This window comes from Chrysemys picta, chromosome 13, assembly GCF_011386835.1.
Source record: "Chrysemys picta bellii isolate R12L10 chromosome 13, ASM1138683v2, whole genome shotgun sequence".
Lineage (NCBI taxonomy): Eukaryota > Metazoa > Chordata > Testudines > Emydidae > Chrysemys > Chrysemys picta.
Window position 1 is genome coordinate 29110367 of NC_088803.1, and position 27523 is coordinate 29137889.

At 40.4% G+C, this 27523-nt stretch overlaps 1 protein-coding gene across 6 annotated transcripts in view; it reads left to right on the top strand.

Annotated features, from left to right (window-relative positions):
• ITCH (itchy E3 ubiquitin protein ligase) overlaps nucleotides 1–27523 on the top strand; it is a 126306-nt gene that overhangs the window by 84809 nt on the left and 13974 nt on the right. For 4 of the 6 annotated variants that reach the window (XM_065565727.1, XM_065565725.1, XM_065565726.1 and 1 more), the window contains 11 exons: nucleotides 1519–1753; nucleotides 7586–7681; nucleotides 9968–10142; nucleotides 11908–11974; nucleotides 14860–14944; nucleotides 17156–17284; nucleotides 18110–18182; nucleotides 20535–20606; nucleotides 24741–24829; nucleotides 26042–26201; nucleotides 26500–26633. In XM_065565727.1, coding sequence (XP_065421799.1) covers nucleotides 1519–1753; nucleotides 7586–7681; nucleotides 9968–10142; nucleotides 11908–11974; nucleotides 14860–14944; nucleotides 17156–17284; nucleotides 18110–18182; nucleotides 20535–20606; nucleotides 24741–24829; nucleotides 26042–26201; nucleotides 26500–26633 — 1315 coding nt within the window. The other 2 variants (XM_065565728.1, XM_065565730.1) reach the window with 2 other exon arrangements.

Here is a 27523-nt window from a genome sequence, read left to right on the forward strand (position 1 = left end):
GTAGTAAGCGTTGGAAGGATTGGTGTCTAAAACAGCCTTCCTGAGCAGGTAGCAGCATTGGCTCCGGTAGATTACAGTGGGTTTGTTACAAATCCAACCATCTACAGTGTTAAAAACTGTCATATAATAGCAAAAGGCTGCCAAATTCTTAATTTTTTTGCCTTAAAATAGAGTAAATGTTTTTGTTACTTTTTATCATCTGCCAGTTGCTAACAAAAGGCCATGACATTCAGACCTTTCTGATTACATTTAAGTGGCCCCCTAGAGTTTCTTAGGAGACATTATCTCGAGCTGTGGACAAGTGTAGGTACATCTCTACCCCGATATAACGTGACCCAATATAACACGAATTCTGATATAACGCGGTAAAGCAGTGCTCTCGGGGGGGGGGGAGGTGCACACTCCGATCAAAGCAAGTTCGATATAACGCGGTTTCACCTATAACACGGTAAGATTTTTTGGCTCCCGAGGACAGCGTTGTATCGAGGTATGTATGATGTGTTACACAATTGTATTCAGATATAGAGTGCTTAGAAAACCATATTTATAGGAAAAAAAACACAATGAATTTTTCTTAAAGGGATGTTTGTGGGAGTCAGTTTACTCATGGGAGCAAAGACCAGGCCATCCCATCAGCCCACTGAGAAGTGGGAATAGTATTTGATTGAATAGCCAGTGCTAGGTGCAGCATGGAATATTCTCAGGAAAGTATCTATAGCGAATGCTGTCCCCTACAGAGCTCAGGAAGTAGACTAAATCAGGACTTGGGTTCTTCTTTTTCATCACTAAACTACACTGCATCCCTCATTTATAATATTTTAATATAACTACATGGGCAGTGCAGGTCTCTTATCTCTTACAATGCTTAGAACATTGTTAAAAGATTATTTCAGTGTTTGTTTAAAAAAAATACAGCAATGTCCATCTCAACTTTTCAAACCTACTTATCTTGGCCAAATCAAACACAATTTTTGTTTCCTGTTTTTTCCTAAATAATGATATGCTGCTGACCAAATTGAAACTTTAAATGCTTCCCTTTAAAGTTTTCCACCCATTGTGTTTTTTTTCTTTCTCTCGAGTGAAGTTTCTTTTCAGATCAATGTCATCTAATTTGCTTTTTTGGAAATTGGTATAGTTCATTTGTAAAAAAAAATAGTTTGTTTAACTGAGCAACATAAAAAGGGATTCATGTACATACCTTCAGTATTTATTGAAAGTAGGCAACTTGCTATTTTAAAGATAATGAATGTTCCGTCATAGAAATATAAAAGCTATCTGCTAGTTCATGGCAGTACCTAGTAATGTAGCATTTCTGCAAGGTAGGAAAGAACTGCTTCTGAGTTCCAGTAAGGTAAAATGTGTGGTTTTACACCTACCCTTTTTTTGACAGACCTATTTTACTAGCCTTTGTTTTTGTGGATTAACAATTTCTAAAACAGATTTCTTGGGTTTTAAACAATAATAAGAGAAAACCAACTAAGAACCTTTCTTCCATTTTTGTTTTCTCTGATTTCATAGGCTGTGTCAATGGTCCTTCATCTATGTCCATAGAAAATGATGAGTCCAGTGCAGGATCCTCACCAAGTACAACTCCAAATGCACCTTCAGAACAGAGCCCTGAGGGGGCAACAGCTGGAACAACAGTTCCTGCAGCTTCCGCTTTGACCACGCCTCCAGTATCCAGACAAGTCCAGCCAGTAAATCCTCCATCTCAGCCACACAGTACTGTCAGTCAAGGTCCTCTTCCACCTGGGTAGGAGTTCAGTACTATTGTACCGTTTAGTTCTGTTTTATCTCACGTACTGCAAACAAACACCCATAGCTTTTGTGTTTTGCCCGGTAAGACTATCTGTGTAGTTTGATTGGTTTTGAGGCATAGGTTATGCAAGTAAGAAATTAAATTTGTTGGTATTTCTGTTCTCTTTGGTAACATGCCCTCAAATTATTGAGCTTTTATTCATCTGGCAACCTTTGTCTTCAAATCATGATGTGATCACGTAGTACGATATAGGTCGTAGTGAGCTAACATTGTTATTTTGAGGAAAGCAGTTATTGCTTGGGGTAATCAGGATCTAGAAGCCATCCTAAAGTCCTTAATTCCAAATAGCACAAGTCCAGTGAACACTGTAGCCATGATCATATGTAGTCTTCAGTTGTAGAATTTGCCAGAGAATCAACCCCTTGTCACAGAATTGCACTTCAGAATGTAAGCATTTTTTTTTTTTTCAAAACTGGGTGTCTGAACTTCATGATTGTGAAGAAAACCTTTCCAATGTGACCAGTGTAATTTATGAAGTGTTGCCTGCCTTAATCTGTTGGCAGCCTGAAACAGTAGCTCTGAGGAGTGTGAACTGCCCCATTCACCATACTTGCATGTAAACTCTGAAATCAAACGATAGAATTGGAAATGTTAACCTCGAGTATTTCTCTGCTGATAATTTCAGCAGAAATATCAAGCTATTGTACTTATTCCCCAATACCAGGTTGACTCATTCTTCAGATGTTAAAAGTCCCAAATGCTGTATACTCATTACCCACTGACAAATTCTGTGATGCAGATATACGCTGTCTGCAAAAATCTGTGGCAAAATGAACATTTAGGGACTTAATAACATTGAATTTAATGAAAAAAATCTATAACATATGGGGTAGAGCTGTTCTGATTGTATTATTAATTTTTAAATTTAATTAAATAAAAACCTCAATTTTTTATTTACCTGTTGTTGCCACAAAATTTACATCCAGTTGGCCACACAGTAAACAGGGTCTTGTGTATATCTTTTATTGCACCAAGATCACAGGTGTGTTGATGCTGGAATACTGCTCAGAGCAGCTCCAGTTTAAGGACTTGGGACTCCTAAGATGCTTTCTTTTCAGGACTTATTGCCTGCAGTGCTTTTCCCATTCATCAAGCAGCTCCCAAGATGCTGGCTAAGAAGTGCAATTTTACTAGATTCCCAATCTCTGAAATTTCTAGCATTTCATAGGTGAGGATTTTATTTAATTTCACTCTGTTGCCAGTACACTAAAACATTTAGTAGCAGCCTGGTATAGAGTCCCCATACCCCATAGAATGGTTGGGGAAGAGGGGAACAAACAAGTAGGAGAGGATTTGAAAATATGTTTTAATCTCTGGGCACTTTAGTCTTTTCAAGAGTTAACTCCTTTTTGGTTCTCCAAATTGAGGAAAAGTTACCAAGAAAACTTGGAACCCTGCCTCTTTGTTCCTGTCCCTGCCCCATCATTGACTGCTCTTTCAGTTTCTCTTCCTCTCACTTCCCTAGTCATCATTTGACCTCTGCCAAACAGCAGACGATGTCATATGCTCTCACTCACATTCAGTCACATATCTGGCAGCTTCCTCTTCATCATAGAGTTGCTTCCTAGCTCCATGCCACAAAGTGTTCATCTTTGGTTCGTTTGGCTGTGAGCTATCCATCCATTGCCACGCTTTAGCATGAACAGAATGGGAGAGCCATCTGAGAGAGGTGAGCAGGTTTTGAGCCAAAATAAGATGGTGTGCAGGGTTGGACTGTCTTCACGGAGGGTTTCCTGAAGCTTCCTTCCTTAGCCACAGAGGCACCCTCTTTCCAGACTTCCCCACAACCCGAGGAAACTAGCTGGTCCTGAAGGCATAAAGCACCTCAAGACTAGATGGTATCCATAGGGTCAAAGAAACATCTTTAGTGTCTTACAGAATGATAAAGCAGTATTTGTGCTATATGTCTTCAATGTAATTTTACAACCTGCTATTTAAGTTTGCTGCACTGCAGCAAATAACAAGCTGTCTACATTATGCTGATCTTAAAGCCTCATCATCTGGGCTAGAATAGTTTTCCTACAGCTCTGAACCATTCTGTTAGTTTACTGTGGATAAACTGAGCTGTGTACAGTTTGTCATTCTTTTCCATTTCCTGCAATTTGGTCACCCTCCTATTCTTTCAGGTATTTACATTATCTCGCTGTGCATATAGAAAATTGGTGATAAAGTTTAAAATTTTAAAATACTTCAGCTCCTAATTACAGTGTCTGCAAAGTTTTATTCAGGTTTATGTGCCAGCTTGCTCTTTTCATATTCTGGATCCAGTGCCACTGACATCACATGGATAAAAATTGGATTCAAATTAATTGCTTCTAATTGGCTGCTGTCATCTTTGTGGCACACGCTTCAGAGATGGGGTGTTAGCTCTCTTAATACTTAGTGGGTAGAATTCCATCCCTAGCCTATTTGGAATTTGATTGCTATTCATTCTGCTTTTGAAGTATTTGAAAATATTTCCTTTTAAATTACCCTTTTAAGTATTATGTTGTACCACTGCCTCCTGTACACAGTTTTAATAGATCCTGTGAACGAGGTACTAGTTATAAAAGTGCTTTGCAAATAATAAATATTTTATACAAAGTAATTATAGCATTTCTGTTAGCTTTAAACTGCAAATGCATGATTTGAATAATTTTCTACCTGAAACCAGACATGAATTGTTGTTCTTCAAGTAGTGTCCATATGGGTGCTCCACTTCAGGTGTGCATGCGCCCCGTGAGCCTTTGATCAGAGATTTTTGGTGGTAGTATCCGTTCATCGTACACATGTGCCCTACATATCCTTATGCCTGGTACCAAAGACCTAGGGCTGTATAGGCAAACCACCCTCAGTTCCTTCTCAACCACCTCAGCCTATGACAGAATGTCTAGCATCTACCACTTGAAGTTTAGCTTTAGAATCTGCTAGTTTTTAGTTTAGTTTAATGAAGTTATTTACTTCTAGTTTAATTTATGCTTATACTTTACTTTTTGTGTGAAGTTTGTTTTATGCTTATTTTACTCCTCAGATTTCATCTCTGGGATATGTCATGATCTCCAGGATTTAAGTGCTGCCTCACCTGCTGGGAGTCTGTTGGACATTCCTGGTGTAGTCACTGTTTGGGGGAAACACATTTCCCTCAAAAGTGTAGTATCTGCTCAGCCTTTAAAAGCAGAGCTAATAAAAACTGGGAGATTAGAGTCAGGCTCCTAGTGATGGCCTCAAATCCAGGCCAAGAGAACTCCCTGTACATTGGCCTCCAAGTGAGCATAGCGCTTTGTCAATTTCTGCATTGCATTCACCTAGGCCTTTGCAGGACAGACCAGTAGAGGTTACTGGAAAGACTCATAAAAGGAAGAGTACTAGTTCTCCTCATAAAGAGCCTATTTCAAAAAAGCCTGTCTTCTCAGAAAAAGACTGTTGGAGATCTCAGGTCCCGGTCTGGGTACCGCTGAGTCTCCAGGCTCCTTTGGTGTACTGTATCTAGGGCTCTGAAGTCTTCCAGAGGTCACGGTACCAAGCATGCCTAGTACTAAAGGTATCCTCTGCACTGCCCAAGAATGACCATACTACAAAAGAGTCTAAATATTGTACCTACAGAAAGGCAGTATCTACAGACCCCATGCTACGTTCGGTACCTAAACAAGTCACCCTGGCTCCCTTGGTAACGATGAAGAAACAGACATCTCATGCTATTTTGGCACCCCCAAAGCAGTCATTATCTTTGATACCAGCAACATCCACCAGATGGGACCCGCCAAAGCAGCTTCAGCCCCTGGAACTGACACTGGAACCGTGCTCCTTTTCAGCACAAATCCACATCAGTCATCATGGGGGAATGAGGTCCCTCATTCTCTGTACCAAAGCAAATAAGTTATGGAACTCTGATGTATAGCCAACCATATCCTCATTTCAGCCTCTTACCTTCCAGGCATACAAAACACCATGGCAGACTATCCCAGCGGACGTTTCTCCTGTGGTTATGAGTGAGAACTGGACTTGGGGGTTCTCAATCATATTTTTCTGGCTTGGGCAGTTCATGACTGTATGCTACCACTGCCAACGGGAAATACAGAAAGTTCTGCTTGAGAGGAAGCTTTGGCCTTCACTCCCTCGGGGATGCCTTTCTTGTTCCTTGGTGGAGAGATCTTCAATGCCACTGATTGTTGAACAATATCAAATGAGATTGAGCCAAAATCATATTGATTGTCCCAACGTGTGTAAAACCAGTCTAGTACCCTTACCTAATTCATCTTGGTTCTTGTCCAGCATGGAGTCTTCTGCCCATTTCCCATCTGCTATCTCAAGACTTTGGTCAGACTCTTCATTCCAACCTGGAGATTCCTCATCTGAGTTTGATGGCTCTTGGATATAGAGACTTCCTGTTCTGCAGAGATATGAAAGGTACTATTAAATAACACTTTTGTGTGGATGCTTTTCTGCTATCTTCAGAAATGGAGGAGATTTCATCACAGTTTTCCATTGTTCACTCTCCACTATCCTTTCCTTACCTGTTGGAATTAAAAAACTCAGGACTCTTTCAGTTCTGTCAAGGTTCATTTAGTGGCTATAATAACCTTTTATTCCTCAACTGAGGGATTCTCGGTGTTTGCTCATCCCACAAAAGTAAGATTCCTTAAAAAATTGATGCATCTTTTTCCTCCAATTAGGGACCCTACTCTGGTATGGGATCTAAACTTGCTCCTTAATTCTCATGAAAACCCCCTTTGAGCCAATGGCCACCTGTTCCCTTCTTCCCCTGACATTGAAAGTGCCGTTCTTGTTGGCCATTGTTTCTGCCTGAAGAGTTGGGGAAATGGGCGTTTTAATGGTTCACCATCCGTTTACAATTTTTTCAAGGACAAAATTTCATTGTGGCCATATCCTAAATTTCTACGTAAGGTGTCTTCTTTATTTCACATCAACCAAGTCAATCCATCTCCCAGTTTTTGTCCCAAAGAGAAATCTGACTGATCAGGATGCCACTCTCCATACCTCGGATCTCAGAAGGGCATTAGCTTTCTATCTGGACAGAACCAAACCATTTAGAAAGTCTCCCAAACTGTTCGTTGTTTCAGTTGCTGATTGATCCAAAGGATCCACAATCTCCACCCAAAGATTCTCAAGATGGATCTCTGGATGCATTATCTCCTGCTGTAAATTGGTCAGTGTATCCACTCTCCTTCTAGAGTGCTAGCCCATTCTCGGTCTACCTCTGTGGCATTAGTCATACTCGCTGGAAATGTGCAATGCTTCAACCGGGACCTTGATACATAATTTTTGGAAAGAGTATGTGACGGTTTATTCCTCTAGAACTGATTCTGCAGTTGGTAGTGTAGTCTTATCTTGAGTATTAGATTTGCCTCCAAAGCGCCCCACTCCTGATGGGGATACTGCTTGGAAGTCTGATATGGAGCACCCAGTGGGACACTTCTCAAAGAAGGAGAGGTTACTCATCTTGTGCAATAACTGGCGTTCAAGATGTGTGTCCCTATGGGTGCTCCACTACCCACTCTCCTTACTCTTTTTTTAGTGTTTCTTCCATGGGGCTTTGCGGTGGTGAAGGAACTGAGATGGTTCACCCATGCAGCCCTGTATGTTCTTGGTAAAGAGCATGAGAATGTGTAGGGCGCATGCACGGATTGAACATGTACTGCTACCGAAAGTCTCTGATCAAAGGCACATGGGATGCACACACCTGAAGTGGAGCACCTCTAGGGGGACACCTCTAGAAGAACTCCACTTACTGCATAAGCTGAGTAACCTTTCCTTTTTTAATTCTAGATGGGAGCAAAGAGTGGACCAGCATGGTCGAGTATACTATGTGGATCACGTTGAAAAAAGGACAACGTGGGATCGGCCAGAACCTCTTCCCCCAGGGTGAGTCTGTAGAAGACATCTAGCCTCCGGTGATATGTCTAGGCTATAGTTTAGCTCAAGTTAATTGATTATTAATAAACTTGAGCTAGCTAACACTTTTTTTTTTATAAAAAATAGTCTCGATATTACACACTTACTCTAGGACACACACATTTGTGGTTTGCCCTAGGCTGAGCCCTAAGGTAAATACCAAACACTAGTGGAATATCCAGACTAGCAAGTATAAACATGTTGGCTAGCTCCAGTTAAAAAAAAAATTCTAGTGTAGATAAGCCCCAGGAGACTTTGTGACCCGATTAAGAGCTTGCAAAATGCTTCTTTGGACCATCTCTCTCCCTATATGAGTGGCACATGCTGGTGCCTTGGAGATGAGGCTTAGCCATTTTTTCTCTCTTATTCTCTAAGGATTTAAAAAAAAAAATCTGTATGCATTGTATCTGTTAGGGATGGGGGAGAGGGAAAAGGTATAGGAAAAAGAGGAGTGGGGAAGTTTTACTCACAGTCAGACACCAAGCAACTGTGTCTGCTTATAAAGAAAAAGGATGCTCAAGATCAGTCATGGTAAAAGAAAAGAGATTGTTAGTCTTCCCCACCCTGGGGAAAGGAACCAAAACTGAAAAACCATAGCAAAGGTTACCACAAATAACAGCACATGAGTCTTAGTCCCCAAAAATACTAGGTTCACTAACCAGCTCTATATAAATGCTTCCCTGATTAGCTTTCTCCTGAGGTCTCTGGTTTCTATCCTGTTACCATAGCTCAGGTTCCCATCTGCTAACCTTGCTACACACCTGCACCTTAAGCAGAGCTTTGCTACCCTACTCTTCCAGTCGTTAATAGCCCAGCAGCCAAGAGCATTAGCTTTTACACAGGAGCACACATTTTGTATATTTGTCCTTTTCCTGGTTTTCTGGGGACACTGCATCTTTTAACCAAAAAATATTTTTTTCCTTCACACTTCATTCATATCATATTCACACTCTCACTCCTGTTGCACACAAAACAAGAAAATGTAGAACTGCAGAGCAAACTGATCTCAAAGGGGAAAATACCACCCCACCCCACCCCCAACAGACGCACCAACCAATTGCACTAAACTTTACGTCTTATACATTGATATAGTGGAGAGAGTTTATCAGGTATTGATCAATACAGGTATTGCAACTGACCTTGCTTAATACCTGACCACTGCTCATTTGAGGTTTTTGGTGAATGTCACTTATTTCAACTTGATATGAAGTGGAAACCAAGTAAAATGTGGGCACTCTTTTGGTGTTGTGAGGTTAGACTAGAAGTGTCAGAGCATGAGAGTATCTCAAGTTTTTGCAGCCAGAGCTGACAATGTTACTTTAATTTTTTTTTAAAGAGGCCAGTAGACTGCAATTACTTCACGTGTCCATCCCATCCCTCAGATCTAACTAATGTATAATAACAGTAGTGACTTACACAGAGCCAGCCAGATGTGTAAAGCAGCTCTTGAGCACCATTTAAAAGCACTGCGAGTGGGGAGGCTGAGTAGATGGTGGTGTTGTGGAACAAAGTGAGGCTATGTCTACACTACCGCGGTAAGTCAACCTATGCTACGCAACTCCAGCTATGTGAATAATGTAGCTGGAGTCGACGTACCTTAGATCGAGTTACTGTGGGGAGTCGATGGAAACTCTCCTGTCGACTTACCCTACTCTTCTCATCGGGGGTAGAGTACAGGGGTCGTGGAGAGTGATCTGCTGTCAATTTGGCGGGTCTTCACTAAATTTTCTTTTAAATTAAATTAAAATTAAATTAAATTAATGGAGATATCCTGTCTCCTAGAACTGGAAAGGACCTTGAAAGGTCATCGAGTCCAGCCCCCTGCCTTCACTAGTAGGACCAAGTACTGATTTTTGCCCTAGATCCCTAAGTGGCCCCCTCAAGGATTGAACTCACAACCCTGGGTTTAGCAGGCCAATGCTCAAACCACTGAGCTATCCGTCCCCCCCTAGACCCACTAAATCGACCACCGGTGGATTGATCTCAGAGTGTCGATACTGGCTGTAGTATAGGCCTGTCCTGAGAATAATTCTCATTTTAGATAGCACTTTTCTCTAGCTCTTTAGATTGTTTCAGCAGGAGCTGTAATGGGAAGATGGGTGCTGACCACATTGAACTTTTCATTTAACAAAACTCCACGTCCAATTCCACATTTATCTCCTGCTTGCCTTGCTGCTTGTCTGACTCTAAAATGGTTCTAAGCCTTTGAGTGCTACGTGCTGCTTGCTGTTGAGACGCCTTATTTGCATTGTTTAGCTGGGAACGACGAGTTGACAACATGGGGAGAATTTATTATGTCGACCACTTCACTAGAACGACAACATGGCAACGACCAACATTGGAATCTGTCCGGAATTATGAGCAATGGCAACTTCAACGCAGTCAGCTTCAAGGAGCTATGCAACAGTTTAATCAGAGGTTCATATACGGGGTGAGAAGTCTATTCTGATATAGAGAAAAAAAGTATTATGGAGCCCCTCCCCCCCCTCCACTACAAACAGATCAAACTTCCTTCCCCTTCTCCTGCATCCATTCTGCACAGCTTTGTGAAGGTGCACACACTTGGGCTTGGCAAGGGGCTGTCAGAAGATGCCAGAGTTAAAGTTGTGCATTCTTTGAGGTGTATGGTGGCTGTGTGTTTGTGATGAGGTGTGTCTCTCTGAATGTGGGAGTAGAGGATGGTATGTACAATTGGAAGCCTTAATTTATTTCCTTTATAGATTCATAGATCCTGGGACTTGAAGGGACCTCGAGAGGTCATCGAGTCCAGTCCCCTGCCCTCGTGGCAGGACCAAATAGTCTAGACCAGGTCTAGACCATCCCTGATAGACATTTATCTAACCTACTCTTAAATATCTCTAGAGATGGAGATTCCACAACCTCCCTAGGCAATTTATTCCAGTGTTTAACCACCCTGACAGTTAGGAACTTTTTCCTAATGTCCAACCTAGACCTCCCTTGCTTTTGTTATGTATGGCACAACTATAACTGACAAATGGTAGTGTTTGCTGTATTGTATATAGCTTGTGAAATATTTCTCATGTGGCAAAGTCCACCGATTTACTGGGAAAGGTCAAAGTGGTTAGAAAATGGTTCAATACCCGCTATGGTTTAGATGTTGTTGCTAGCTAGCAGATGTTGTGGCTTTTTATGCTGGTAATGTTTGGAGACTTGTTCAGGTTAACTCTATTTGTATTCAGTCTTAAATGAATTCTAAATCTTAGTCACTTCACTATGTAGTATCTTCTCTTGATTGGCCAAAGATTAGTATGGGAAGTTCACCCAGAGGAAGCAATTGAGGGATTTTATGCAGGTAAAATGCAATTATACCATGTGATTGGGAGGAAAAAAAGGGGAGTTAAGCAATCCAAAATCCACCAAATACTAGTGAATGGTAGACTTTGACTGGACATCTCCAAATACTGCTTGCAGTTAGTTTAGCAAGACAGGTGATGTAGGTTTTTAGTTGCTACTTACATACCCACATTAAGCTACAAGAACAGAGCAGTGTGTTCCCTGATTGTGTTAGGCTTTCATGTATTGGATTCTGAGACTATGGCTACACTAGCACTTTTGTCTGTATAACTTATGTCGCTCAGGAGTATGAAAAAAACACACCCCTGAGCAACATAATTTACAGTGACAAAAGTACCAGTGGATAGCGCTGTGTCAGTGAGGGAGCGTCCCCTGCCAACATAGCTACTGCCACTCGTGGAGATGGTTTTATTATGTCGACGGGAGAGCTCTCTCTTGCTGACATAGAGCAGCTACATGAGTGATCTTACAGCAGCACTGGTGTGGCTGTGCCACTGTAAGCTCACTGGTGTAAACAAGGTCTGAGACTTGTTTCCCTTCTGTGTAGGGTGGGGCACTTTCCAAAGAAGAAAGTTTAATATTTAATCCCTTGGCATTGCAGTTACAGTTAACTATACTAATTGCTGCAAAATATGTTAATAGCACTACTCTGAGCCCCTAGTTTCAGTTGGTCAAAGAGTGTTAAAGAGCCCAAATGAATAATCAGTTTGAAATAAATCTATATCTTTTCTGTAAGAAAAAAAAATTTGGACAGTGATGCCATATGTAGCACTAGCAAGAATGCATTTGCTTTAGTGATTTATGGCTAAATTAGGAGTCTGGAGAGCAAATTGGTGGTGGGTGGTCATGATTAATGCACCATTTTTGTGTGTAATCTGTAGAACCAAGATGTTACCCCCACACAGAATGCAGAGTTTGATCCTCTTGGCACCCTGCCACATGGATGGGGTAAGTCTTATTCAAATGGTGTTTTATAACGTAACTTAAACATTAAAGCATACTTCTGCCAAATTATTTTACCAAATGTTTTTGATCGTACTTTGCTTTTTTTTCCTCTTATGAAATCTGAATTTAAATCCCCTTTTTATTAAATATAATTAAAAGTACAATTTAAGAACCAGCTCCTGATACGGTGTATATGCAGTTCCATAAATAGATTAAAAAGTACCCAGTATTATTCTGTTACACTTCTAAGTTGCAACTGACTTTTTTTTAAGTGTCCTTATACAACATGGACTATTTCCTGCTGCTGTTACTGTCTTAACCATTTTAGTCATACAGATTGTTTTGTATTGTTTCTGGTAGAGAGCCAGTGCTTGGAAAGTTTTTGTTGGTCTTGGTCTTGAAAGCATTTGTATAGTTCTGCCAGCCCCTTTGTGAAAAATATTTCCCGCATAATTTCAGCAGTCAATATTGAAGGAACAAAATGGACACCGTGTAGAATCAAGCACGTGGGTTCATTACGCACAGCGTTGGCGGAGTGTCACCTTGCTTATTAGGCTCAGAGACACTGCCAAACAATTGATTACAGTGAATTATATGGATTTTCCATGGGCAGAGGGAAGTGACTGGGTAGGAGGTCCCAAGCCCCTGGATAGGTCTAGCAGCAAGACAAGATAAGCACAGTTGCCAATAGTCAAAGATTACATAATGTCTCCGCCCATGGTTTCAGGTTAACAAATAACATACAATTAGTACACAGGTATTTTTCTTTAAACAATGTATAAACTGTATTAGTATAAAATATATATGTTGAATTCTGATTTGGGTCCATAGGAATGAAGTAGCTCCTCTGATTGTTCAACAGGTACATACCTTGGGATTAAAGCAGAAAAATATTGAAAAGTATATGGCAATAGAAATTGTCTTTCAAGTTGCTCATTTGTGCTTCTAAAGGCAGACACTGGTATCTGGGAAGGGGAGGAGGATGCCATATCTCATACTGACATGCTTGAACCTCTTCCATAAACTCAGCGGTGGTGTGTGGGGAGTGCATGGTTACCTCCTTTTGCAGAGGAGTATACACAGTGCCCCTTTCATTCCTCTGGTCTATTTGCAGCTTCAGATAACAGTGCCAATTTCTGCTCCCCATCTGGCATTTTGCTGACCATGCATATCTTAGTAAAAGCAAGGTTGTCTTTTGTTCTGCCTCTCTTAGCTAATATTGTTCACTGTTTACTCACGCCTAAATGATAGACCTATGCTGGCAAAACTTTGTAATGTAGACTAAGTCTTGTATTCAGGTGGTGGGGTGGGGAAAACAAGATGGTAATCAGAATGATGTCATTTTAAGGTTGTATACCTTTACTTGGCAGAGCTAGACATGGATTTTTTTATAACATTAAAAAATTGCTAATCAAACTTTTCAAAAGTTTCAAACATTATTATTTGGAATTCTAGGCTTGGAGGTATGCATTAAACTGGCAGGCCCACATGGCGCCTTTTTCTACACGTGTGGTATTTCAGAAAACACTGCTAATTAGTTTGTTTGCTCCCTCCCCAAATCAAATCTCCATGTACAGTAGAATTCTGCTACTTGTATAACCTCCTTACAAACATGCCTCTGCACGTAGGCTTTTCCTTTAAAGCTGAACTAAAATGCTTATTACCTGCCATGGCCTGATTTCAGGGCTGTGTTTCTCCTGCAACACCTAAAACATAGTGAGGAGCTCATATTCTGTACTTATCTAATGTTGTCAAATTGCAGAAGACTGAATCTTGGTGTTAAGTAAAGGAGAAATGGATTTTCAACAGCATATGTGTATAAGTGTGTGCATATGTTCCTAAACATATTTTAACTGTGTGGGATGATAATAATAAACATCCATATTTATTTACTTGGGGTGTAAACATTTTTCTTTTGCTGCAGTTTTGGCTCATATTTGAACAGGGGAACAGCTTTCACATTCATGTGCTGCCATACTTGTCTGGTGTACTCAGGCACATTTCTTAATTCATCCATTAACCAGTTAAACTATATTTGAGGGCCCATGGCAATAACCCAGGGAGTTGGGATTTATAATGGCTCATGATGGAAGTTTGTTTTCCTGTGGAGAAAACTACTTCCATTTTTTCCTCTCCAACTAAAAATAGTTTGTTTGTTTTTTTCCCCTCTCTGAATGGGAAAATAAATAGTCTAATAAATAACTGTACATATGTGGATGTTTTTAAGTATAGTTTTTGTTAAAGATGGAAGGCTCAGATTTATTTAAAAATAAAAAGATAAATATTGGTATTTTAATTTTTAAACATGGAAAAATATCTGCATGAGCATTCCAGAACAGCCAGCAAAAGTAAGAAAAATTCTAATTAAGGTAAAATGCAAATCTGGTTCTTCCGTGATAAGTTATCTTCCTTTGGGCATCTGCTGAAGAAACCTGTTTTTAAAATAATGGGAGGGGGGAAAAGCTTTTCTACTTTTGTTGTTATAATTAGTCATAGTAAATATATTATGCTGCTGTCCAAAAGCCCCACTTGGGTTTGGGGGCCCCTTTGTGTTAGGTGCTGTACAAACACACAAAAGAAACAAGTCCCTAAAGAATATCAGATGAACACCTTAAATATTGTTTTTCACAGCAGGTAGGTTATGGTACACTTCAAAACATTCCACTAGTATTCACATTAAAATAGATTTCTGGTGCTGAGAAAATGGTAAGAAATGATGGGTTTGGAGAGGGAATGATGAAGAATCAGATATGTTAAATTTGAGATTGAGGTGCCAAGAAAACAGACACTGCCACAAGATGTCCAACTAATTGGTTATTTGAAGCATAGTTAGTGAGAGGAGTAAATTTGCTGGAATTGAAATTTCTTCACTTTTTATTTCCTCTTAGAAAAGAGAACTGACAGCAATGGCAGAGTGTATTTTGTCAATCACAACACACGTATCACTCAATGGGAAGACCCCAGAAATCAGGGGTAAGAATTTTTAAATCAGTTGAATAATTTCAAATGGATTTTTAATGTGTTATAATTATTATTTTAGTTGAGCGCTAAGTTCCCTCTAAGCGCGGCCGTGCTGCAGGCTGTCAAGGACCGTGCATGCATGCAGCCACGGCCCGGAGAGCACAGAGGTAGGAGGTGGGTGGGGAGAAAATTGGGTCGTGCAGGGCTGCGGTGGGGAGAGGCACTTCTCCTCCGGCCCCATCCTCGGAGCTGCCGTGGAGAGGCAGGGAGAGACTCTCTCCTCCAGCCCAGGTGCTGCTGCTGCGCGGAGAGAGGGCTGGGGGGAATCCTCTCTACCCGCCGCAGCCCTGGGGCAGCCTGCACCCCAAACCCCTCATCCCTGGCTCCACCCCAGAGTCCTCACCCCCAGCCAGAGCCTTCAGGCCCCGCACCCCAAGCCCAACCCTCTGCCCCAGCCCTGAGCCCCCTCCTGTACCCCCAAACCCCTCAACCCTGGCCGCACTCCAGAGCCTCCAACCCTGAGCCCTCTCCCTCACTCCGAACCCCTCAGCACCATCCCCGCCGCACATCACCTCCATATTGGTGCACATAACAAAAATCATTCCGCACATGGATATAAAAAATTAGAGGGAACATTGGTTGAAAGTGAGAAGTAAGAGGCATTTCTGACAACTGAAGCTTGGAGCGTACCTTGCTGCCCTCTATCGGCTTTTCAGACAAGACTCACTTAAAATGTAGAAAGTGATAAGAACTAAAGCAGAAATTATTAAAAGGAACATTGCTTACATAGCAAGAAAACAGTTAGGAAAATCCAAGTTAACAGCAACACCTCTTTGCAAAAAAACCCCAAACCAAACAAAAAACTGTTACCAAGTCAAAGACCAAATGGAAATGTTTCCATTAATAGAGGAAATTAAATAGAAATAGCCTTTTAAGCAACCCTGCCCTTAGGGCTTGTAATTCATACTTTACAGCATAGCAATAGAGCAGGGGTTCTCAAACTTCATTGCACCGCGAACCCCTTCTGACAACAAAAATTACTACAAAACCTCAGGAGGCAGGGGACTGAAGTCTGAGCCCATGCGAGCGCCGCTAGCCTGGGCGGGAGGGGCCAAAGCCAGCTCTGGCGACCCCATTAAAACGGGATTGCAACCCACTTTGGGGTCCTGACCCACAGTTTGCGAACTGCTGCACTAGAGCATGAGAACCCAAAAGTTAAATGTACTTGTCTTTTTTAATTATTTATTTATTGTCCAAGCTGAAAGAACTGCATAAAGTAGACAGGCAGCATAAATAACACACGTTAGGATTTTTTTTTTAAACTATCTGTCAGATTATTAAGATGACGGTAGAGTGGAACTGAAGTTCCCTTAAAGAAGGTGGAGTATTTCTATATATACCTTTAGTTTATGAAACATAGAACTTGAGGGAAATGTGCAAGCCTCCTGTTAGGAAATAATACAAATAAATAATAACTACAAACTACTGCTCAAAAGCTCTTGGCCTCCTGGTGAGGCATGCAATACCTTCAGAGTGACTGTGTGGAAACAATATGCTCTGAGAGCAAGAGTTACTGCAGGGATGTTACCAGTCAGATCCTCCAGTTATCATCCCAGGGACTTCCAGCAAAGTGTGAAATGAGAACCCCTGATATTTTTGATGGTTAAATTTACCACACAATGTTTGAAGCCATCCTAAATGATAATGGGTCAGTATAAAAGGAACAGTATTATTTTGCTTTTGCTTTGAAGTTATCTTATCAGTTCTTGGCAATTTTTTCAAAGATCTGTGCAGATATTAATGGAATGGTGATATCTCTGACATGCTATTCTTTCCTCTTTCTGACTTCCATTATTATATGAATAATAGCAAATACTGTTTAATAAAATTACTGAGATTTTTTTTTTTAAAAAAACTGGTTATACTGTCAAACAAAATTCTGCATGTTGAGGAGAGAAAACATCCAGAAACTTTACCAGCTTTCTTCAGATTTCTATTAGCTATTGGAATTTATCAAGCTGATATCGATTATTCTCAATTGTGGTATCTGGCATTAAAATTTAAGAGTAAAGCCAAGTAGAAACAAATCAAACAGAAAATTCCTCAGAGAAATCACCACAAATTTTCCAGAATTTCTGCTAATTTGTGTTGTCCCTGTCCATGATCAGTTGACAGAATGTATTAACTTGATCAATTATCTTTGTATTTTCTTGTGTCCCATAGTCAGTTAAACGAGAAACCCTTGCCAGAGGGCTGGGAAATGAGATTTACTGTGGATGGCATTCCCTATTTTGTGGATCACAATAGAAGAACTACAACGTATATAGATCCCCGCACTGGAAAATCTGCTCTGTAAGCCTTTATTCAAGAAGACAAACTATATTACACTGAGCTTTTTTAGATATGCGTCATTTAACAGGTATTGCCAAGTATGTTTTTTTTTTGCAGCAGGTTTTTGGCATACCAGTAGAGCTTTTAATTTCCCATATTTCTTCTACTGAGGATCTTCAACATTCTTGAATGTTCTCTTCCCCCTACATATGCCATATTTTGAATGCTTTACAATTCCTAATCCTTGAGGCCCCTCTGATGGCTGTGATCTTTCCAGCCAAGTACTAGATAAGACTTTTTGGCCTCTAACTAAGTCACTCAGTCAATAAAAGCTATTGTGCTTATGCTGTGTCCTCCCTTCTCCTTCTGTGTGTTTCAGTGTGCAGGTAGATGCAAATTCAGGCCTTTAATATATTCTAGCATTCTGAGAACCAGGATTTGGATGTATGTTGAATTGACATGCTAACTTATGTCAGGTTGGGTGGAAATAGATTGGAATTTGGGGTTGGCATTTAGTTAATTTGTTGAAAGAATTTTCTTGTTAACTTTGGTCAACAAGACATCTTTTTTTTTTTTTAAATTGCATATGAATCCAGAATCTTTCGAATAGGTGCATTTTGAAAGTTAAAAATAAATTTAAAGTAAATTAATCTTAAAGATTTAAAAAAAAGAAAAAGAAAAAACCTTCTGTGAATGATGGCCTTTCCGAAGCATTCACCCAATTAGAAAAACTGGTTTGTTTAACCAGCCAGGTAAACCACAGAGCTTCATAACTGTAGTATTTTGAAGCTGTTATCTTGAATTTCAGCAGTGTTTCAGCAGCTTATTTTTTCTTCCTGTTTCCAGAGATAATGGGCCCCAGATAGCCTATGTGCGTGACTTCAAAGCGAAGGTCCAGTATTTCCGGTTCTGGTGTCAGGTAAAAAAAAAAAAAAATTAACCTTGGAAATGGCTTTGTTGAAATGCATCTTCTAAAGCTGCATCGAAACAGCTTCAGCTGGGACCATTTTAAAACATCATTTGAAGCAATTTAGACTAATACAGTTGGCCAGCATATGCTTTAAAACTCAGTAGCTACTAGACGTCAACATGGTTTTAAATTTTTTTAAAACAAAGAAGGGTTCAGTTTTGTCTTCATCGGTGATTTTTGTAGTAACATTTCTAAAAGGCTCAATAGAAGAGCCTATTTCTGCTTTGCTTGTACAGAAGTTTGCCTGAAGGCATTTAATGGATTTCAGTGTAGATAATGTGGAGTTAGTTTCTGCTTTAATTCCATACTTGTAAGGCAGAAAATCAAAGTCTTCCTAAGTATTTTTGTACTTCGATATAGCCTTGAAGCATCAAACAAATGTACTGTGTGGCAAAATTCTGGTGATTAGATATGCATTTTGATATGCAGGTCTTTATATTCCAAACCTCCCACATGTCAAGAGAATAAATCCCTTGGTCTTTAGCATAAGACCAAAAAATCTTAAGCTATGTCTATACTAGAGACCTTACAGCGGCACAGCTGTGCCACTGCAGCTGCACCACTGTAAGGTCTCCCGTGTACCTGCTCTATGCCAACGGGAGAGAGCTCTCTTGTCGGCATAATAAAACCACTCCAACGAGAGGCCATAACTATGTCAGAGGGAGATTGTCTCCCACTGACATAGCACTGTACACACTGGTGCATCTGGTGGTGGTGAAACTATGTTGGTCAGGGTTTTGTTTTGTTTTTTTCACACCCCTGACCAACAAAAGTTATACCCACAAAAGTGCTGGTGCGGACATGGCCTTAGACTCAAAGGATAACATTTCAAAAGTGTGAAGTGACTTAAACGCCTGAGAAGCTGTCTACAGGAACAGATAGTTTGCAGCAATCTGCAGTGTGAGCTACCCCTACTGACCTGCCAGGGACTAGCTGCCTATATGAACCCTGCTGATGTGCATTAACAGTTTGTTAATGTGCTTTGATTTAGTCTTATTTGAAAAGGAACTAGATCAAAGCGCATTAACAGGGTGTTAATGTGCATCAGCAGGGTCTGCAAGAATAGTTAATCCACACCAGGCTAGTGCAGGGTAGATCACATCCCCTCTTGCCAGGAACCAGTTGTTCATGTAGGCAGGCCCTCAGCCTCATTGACTTTCATAACTTAGGCCAGGTCTACACTACAGAACTATGTTGGTATAACTGTCGCTCAGGGGTGTGAAAAATCTGCACCCTGAGTGATGTAGTTATACTGACCTATCCCCCCGTAGGTTGTCCTATGTCGACAGGAGAGCTTCTCCCATTGATATACCTACTGCCTCTAGGGGAGGTGGATTAACTATGCTGACGGAAGGAGGTTTCCCGTAGGCATAGTAAAGTCTTCACTAAAGCGTTACAGTGGCGCAGCTGCACCACTGTAGCACTTGAGTGAAGACAAGCCCTTAGGCCAGTGGTCCCCAAACTGTGGGATGCACCCCCTGAGGGGAACATCTTGGGGGTGGGGGGAAGGGGAAAGCCAGCCTCCATGGGGGGTGGAGAGGGGAGCATCACCCAACTCTGCTCCAGTCCCTGCGCACAGCCCAAGCTCCGCTCCCAGTCCAAGCCCTGTTCCCAGCTGCAGCTCGGCCCTCTGCTCTCGGCTGCTAGCTCCTGACTGCAGCCCCCAGCCTGGCCACGACTTCGCTCCCAGCCCGGGGGAGGGAGTATGGACACATTCCATTCCGGGGGGGGGAAGGGGAGAGTGCACAAGAAGAAAAGTTTGGGCACCACTGCCTTAGGCTCATAAGTCGCTCAGAATCTACTTTGAAAATTAACAGAGACATTGGCATCAATAATTTTGCAGATGGTATTTTTTGTGAGGAAAATAAGTGTAAATATAAATCAGTTTAAAACTGTGAACAACTTTCAATAAAAATTGTGTGGGAAGTTTCTCTTGTTGAGAACGGATTATAGATCTAGGAAAATTATCACATGGTGCTAGGTTATTATATTAGAACCCATTTAAAACTATATCTTGGGATCATATATGTCATAGTGAGATCAAAAGCAAATTATTACTTTAATATAAGCGTAGTGCCTTAGGCCCCATTGTGCTAGTGGTGTACAATGAACAAAAGGACAGTCCCAGTTCTTGGGAATAAGTTAAAAACTCAAAACATTGATTTTGTTTTTCTGTTTCATACAGGACAGACAGATTCTCCAGTCCCTTTTCTAATTTCTGTTAATTTTGTTTGAATGTTTATTCAAAACACTTATTTAAAAGCTGTATATATTTCATTTTTGAAACATTTTGCATTTCAGCAACTGGCTATGCCACAACACATAAAGATTACAGTGTCCAGAAAGACATTGTTTGAGGACTCATTTCAGCAGGTATTGTATTGTTAACACATGCTTGCTTACTTTGTGTACAAAGTGGTACAGGGCAAATGTTTTGAACTTTGTAGCTGAACGATAACATCACCCTTAATCTTTTGATATCTCATTAATGATGGTTAAAGTGATGATTTAAAAAAAGCACTCGTTATGCTATTCCTGGAGCAGATTCATAATTGGATACACAAGGCAATGTTAAAAACTTAGCATACAGCTATCATCTCTGTTTGGTGCTTGTGTGTGTCAAAAAGATTACATCATAATTGTTTTGCCTTTCTTCTGCTGCTCTCACAAGCACACATGTATCATTAACTGGTGTTTTAATTATTCAGGTTTGCTATGCAGAAAACCACAGTCTTTAGTTGGAAATAAATCCTTTTAAAGAATATTTAAAAGGCTTTTAAGAAAAATAAATCCTCCTTCGAATGATAGTGCACATGTATTCCACTTCTGGCATGCATGCATATTCTTTTGGCCAGCAGTGTCTGTGGGGGCCACACCTGCACCTTAGACAGCCTTCCTTCCTTCCCCCTCTCCCGGAAAAAAACACTTGATGGCATAAAGGGCAGAGAGGACCCAACCACCCTCAATTCCTTCTTTCTACCTGTAGTAATGAGACAGAACTACTACAATATCTCTTTCTTGATGCACTGTATTTTATTTTTCTCTTGGGTAGTTATCAGTTAGTACAGTTTTCCTTGTTATAATGTCCAAAGCCATTAAAAAAAAAAAAAAGGGCAATTTTTTTTTCTTTTAGGTTGAGGGACAGTACCTGGTACCAGGGTCTAGCTGCTATGAATGAAACACAGTCTCCAGCATTCAAAATCTGCTGTTTTTTGCCTTGGAGAGGGGCCCATCCCCAATAAATGCTCGATCTGTCACTCCTTCTCCAAGAAACCACAGAAAGCAGGAGGTCCATCTCAAACTTTTTCTTCTAGAGTGCTCAATGAATGCCTTCTCAAGACTTGGTGGGCCCTTTCTTCTCAGCTTCTAAGAGTCTTCTTCATTTAGTGCTCCTGTTAGCTGTAGCTCAGCTCCAAGCTCCCTGGCTCACTCTTCATTGAAGAGATCGAACCCTTTAGCTGCTAAGACCTCTTCCATCCAGTCATCAGAAAGGGGAAGGAGTGCAGTGAATGCAGACCTAGGTCACCATCTCTTTGCCTCCTTTTAGAAGGTACCAAAACTTCACCAAGCTTCTGTTTCACCTCATGCTGCAATTCACGGTCCAAACTGAGTCTCTCTGATGCCTCAGCAAGACCAGTCTCAGCAAGTACCAGGTATCTACGGTACTACTCGAAACTACTACTTACCCTAGGACTTCAGACAGGGTATCTCCTCTTTTGGAGGAAAAACTTCCTGTCCTTCTGAACATAGCAAGGAGTTATTCCCCATCCATTCACCTCACAGTCACTCTTATGAGCCATACTGGTCTGAGAGGGAATCCAGGACTCTCCATTACAAACATAGACCTCAGGGGTCTCCTGGGGAATATTGACCATGTTATCCAACCCTATCGCCCCCAGCCCATTACCTCTGCAATATATAGTCTTTCTTTTATTGGGCTCCTAGGGGTATGCAATTTCCTTCTCCTACAGGATGATGTAGGTCTGCTCAAGAGGACCAGTTTGTACAGTCCCATGCCCTGCACTGGCAAAATCATAATAGCAACAAAGAATACCTGCGGGATACGGAAGGGCAATTGATTCCAGTAGCCGCATCCTCTTCCTTACCAGACAAGGCAGTAGTCTCTTCTGTTCCTAGCAAGCCTGAAGATTTTAAGATTTTTCCAGGACCTTTGTCATATGATAGAGATCTTGGAGATTCCTGTGGAGGTAGTTCAAGCAAATCCCCAAAATTAATGGACATTCTGCACTCTTCCATACCTGGTAGACTTGCTATGCCTGTTAATGAAGGGATATTGGAATTGGCAAAAAAAAAAAAAAAAGCCAACTGTGGCAGACCACAGAATCTGTGGTATCCATGTCTTAGAGAGCAGATAGATATTGTGAGATCCTCTCCCAAGGGGCTGAATATTTCTACACCCACCCAGTTCCGGGATCCCTAGTAGCGGTGGTGGTGCACAGAGGGTCCAAAAACTAAGGGCCAAAAACAAAAATAACACAAAGAAACTTGCTTTGTTTGGAAGGAAGACGTATTCCTCTGCAAGTCTGCAGATGTGTATTTCAGACTATCTGGCACTTCTGTCAATGACTACATCAGTTGGGGCAAGGTATCACAATTTTATAGGATAGCTCTCCCAAGAACGTAGAGAGGGTTTGAAATCCATTTTGTCCGAAGGTCACCCCAAACATTGCTGAGGCCGTTACGTGCTTATGATACGGCAGCATGTTCAGTGGCTACTTCCATCAGAATGCACAAGGCTTCATGACTCCATTCTTCTGGAATACCAAACAAGGTCCAAACAACGATTGAGGACCTCCCATTTGAGGGTTTGTGACCTATTTAATGCCCATACTGATGAAGCCTTGCATTCTTTGAAGGATTCAAGAGCCACTCTCTTCTTCTTGGGACTACATGCCAGTGTCTAGTAGCAGGAAACAGGCCAGATCCCGAAGCTTCACGAGACAGAGGCCCTTTGCTTATTACTACAATCCAGAGAGGACACTGAAGCCACCAAATAGGAAGCAGACGATCCAATGCCCTTCTGCCTCTTCCTTCTCTACTGTATGCCCCATGTGTACTTGACAGCAGTAAGTTGGACCCCATTGTTGAGATCTAGTCAGAACCATTCCAAGATCTCTTTTCCCCCATTTGGCAACTGCCATTTTATTTTGGGAAGCCTGCACTCTGATTACCTCAGACCGGTAGGTCTTAGAAATTATAAGCAAAGGGGTATTCTATTCAGTTTCAGTCACTACCCCCACCCTCTTTCCCCATCCATCTTCAAGGATCCCTCTCACAAGACATTATTAAAACAAGATGTGGACTCCTTTCTAAATTTCAGAACGGTGGAAGATGTGCTTGTGGAATTCAGAAGGAAGAGGTTTTACTTCCATTACTTTTTAACCCCAAAGAACAAGGGAGATTGGGACATGCTACTATATTTGAGAGATCTCAACAAGTTGAACCATCACTTCAAATTCAGGATGGTGACTCTGGCCACCCTAATTCCCTCCTTACATCTCCAAGGCTGGTTTGTGGCTCTTGGTCTGCGAGATGCCTATTTTCACATTTTGACTCACCTGGCACACAGAAAATACCCCGGATTCCAAATAGGAGCTTCTCACTACCAGCCCTGCGGTCTTTCAGCAGCACCAAGGATTTTCATTAATAACAGTTGAATTTTGTGGAAGTATAGAATTTAACATCACAACTGCCGACAGCTAGGAAAGCTTTTAAAATGTGGCTTTCATTCCAAATTCAAGGTCTCATGGGAGAGCAAACAGTGGTTGTCTTTGGACAAAGATTTATATGAAATCACCACATCAACTGGATTGTTGTGAATGTCTGCTGTCTGACCAAATCAGCACAGTCACAAATTTGGTATTATGCCAAAAATAGCACTAAGGACATTGCTTTTTAGCATCCAAGTTTCTTCTTGGTACCAGAAAGAAATATGGCCTGTATGCAAAGATTAATTTTATCTTGAAAATTATAATACATCTACTTGTGGGAGGAAACTGTGGAATGGAAAATGTGAATTTGTAAACACATTTTAAAGAATTTATTTTGTGGCTTTTTTAGTTGTTTAACATGTCTGTTAGAGACTTCTCTCCTATTCTTCCTGGCTAGCTTACCATTTAGTGAGACATATTGGTGGTGCTCAATAGCCCTGTTTTTTCTTTTTGGATTAGCTACTGATTTGGGGTCCAGATTGTCATCCTTTTTATAGTTGAAAGACTATACTTGAGAGACTAATACATTCCATTTAACAATTCTTATATTCCTTTCTGTCTCACTTACTTTTACCCCTTTCATCTTCTAATCTGCTAGATAGAAATATATTTCTGCCAAGTCCTCAAACATTTCCTGAAATGTTGCTTTATGCACTGCACCTAATTCACTTCATGGTCAATGAAAATATGATTTCCACACTATTGAATAGCAAATAGTAATATTCTGAGACCAGCTGCTTTTATTCTTCATAACCATATTTTTCCTTTCAATAAGATAATGAGCTTCAGCCCTCAGGATCTGCGAAGACGCTTGTGGGTCATTTTTCCTGGAGAAGAAGGTTTAGATTATGGAGGTGTTGCAAGGTAAACTAAAGAAATGTGTGTTTCACATAACGAATCAATCTGAACACCTCGTTCTATGAATATCTGGTGTGGAAGTTTCTCACAAGGAGATACTTTGTTTGCTGTATTTTTAAAATGCCAATGAGAGTTTTTTCCCCTCTCTCTACATATCCTCACCTCTGCAGCTCTAAAATGCATTGTCAAAACTATTGGAGGAGGATGTGTCTTCCTGTTTGAATATATATTAAGTTTAAAGTGCCTCAATAAAGTTTAGAGCAAGCATTTATGCAACTCTGCACAATAACTCATAAGACAAAACCATGAACAGCAGATTAGAGATTTATTGAAATAATGAATAAGAAAGCATTTTATAAGTATTCTCAAAGTTTGTTCCATGTGCAAGTCTTTTTATAGTACTTAAAATGAATATGTACATACTACTTGCAGATCTGTTTTTGCTATACTTTGTTTTTTTCATAATCAGCATTACGAATTAACCTTATTTAGTATTGTCAGTGTGATGTAAAATGCAAGATGACAATATTGTGAGGAGAAAGACAGTAGTATATTTCATGCGATTCACTCTTTAACCTGGAGATTATACTTGAATTTTAATTTTGCAAATAAAACACACATGCTTGCTACCAGGAAATTCTAATTTGTATTTAGTCTTACGGTTAAAAAGTGAATTCTTGAACTAACAATCCCAGCAAAGAATTGGAAACAAGTTGTAGTATAATATGGATACCTCTTCCACAAAGGGTGGTGGTAATAATTTTTTTTAAAATATGAACCTGTCAGAATTGATCTCTACCAGATTTCCTGCTTCTCTTAGAGAAGCAGCACTTGTAAATACCCGTCACAGAGAAAATAAATTAACTTTCTAAACGAGAAATGCTCGCTGAACTTAGACACCCAGGCATATGTTAATGGATACAATAAACTACATCTGAAGCTTAAGTCAGTGATGACCTCATTTGAGAACTAGCCAACTCTGGACATTAGATATTCTACATTTTTGAGCTGCATCAGTTAACCATGTAGCATACTGACACCTACTGCGTGCTAGCAGTAGGTAGCTTAATAATTTTCTAGATAGGCCAGTTTTAACAGTTGAGCACCAGCCAGTCCCTAAAATAATTTTTAGCATATGTAGTAGCAAGAATACTTTCTAATGTCATCCCGTTTTCTTTTGAAGTGTTCATGATATTTTTGTTTTTTGTGTGGTTTCAGGGAATGGTTCTTTCTGTTGTCACATGAAGTGTTGAACCCAATGTATTGCCTATTTGAATATGTAGGGAAGGATAACTACTGCTTACAGATAAACCCAGCTTCTTACATTAATCCAGACCACCTGAAATATTTCCGTTTTATTGGCAGATTCATTGCCATGGTAAGTTCAAATAATCCGTGCACATCCACCATAGTGTGTTTATCTTTAAATGTCTAGTTTAAAACACAGCAGTTGTTTCAAATCAAGAGATGAACTATTTAGTGCTTTGTTGCCAGATGGCTGGCTGTAACAGCTAATGCATTCAGATCGCATTTTGAGGTGTGCCAATAGTAGTGATGGTATTACAGAACAGCTTACAACACCTTTGGGCTCCAGGGTTTATTTGATACGTTATATTGGAATATTAGGTAACCAAGCCTCCTTTGGATCATTCCTTGTCCGTTTTCATGTTTTTTAGGCTTTGTTCCATGTGAGATTCATAGATACAGGTTTCTCTCTGCCATTCTATAAGCGTATCCTAAACAAGCCAACAGGACTCAAGGATTTAGAATCTGTTGATCCAGAGTTTTACAACTCTCTCATCTGGGTAAAGTGAGTTTCTAACGTTTTCATTCATTCTTGAAATAAAAGTCCAGATGTTTTTGATGTTTCATTTTATTTGTGTAATTTAGATATAGATTTGAAATGTTTTGCAGACAGATATTGAATAACAGAACTGTATACGTTGCAGACCAGCACTGAACTTCTTGCATTTTACTATAATTCCAACTTACTTGTTCAGTAGTTTGGTAATGCTAAGGTTAACTGTCCTCCATAATTCACTGAATATTACACAAACTAGCATTCTGTTTGTTTGTTTTCCCTTTGAATTCATCTAACTGAATATAAGCAGTCTTACACATTGTTGGAAATAGAAATGTCTGAATAGATAATCAAATATTGTGTCCCTAACTGTAGATTCAATATAAAAAAAGCTTCTTTAGTGTAAGTTATTGTAAAAGGTGTCTCAGTGGAGTCAGCTAATACCCAAACCCAGTATTACTTTCTTTTCAAAAAAATTCTTTCTTTTTTATGAAAAAACAAAACCAAAAATACACCAAGTATTAGGATGTCTGAAATGAACAGCTAGTGGATCTCAACTTATTCCTCACTTCCCTCTAATCCTTCATCAATCACCCCATCCAAATTCTACTTGTCTCTTAAAATTTGCAAAAAATATACTCCATAGTGTGTAAATTTTAAAAAAAAGTATTTCTATAGCAATTAAAGCACTTCAAAGTTTAACTTGATTAAAATCTCTGCCTTTTCCTATCCTTGACTCCTGTGCTTCCCTGCACCCCCTCCCTTGACCCCAAGACCTTTCAACTCTTTTCTCTCCCATCTCTGCCCCCTCAATATCCTGTCCATGCTCTGTGTACCGTTACCTCAGAGCTTTCCCCTACCTTGAAGGGCCCTTCTCCCCTGCAAGGGAGACAAAACAA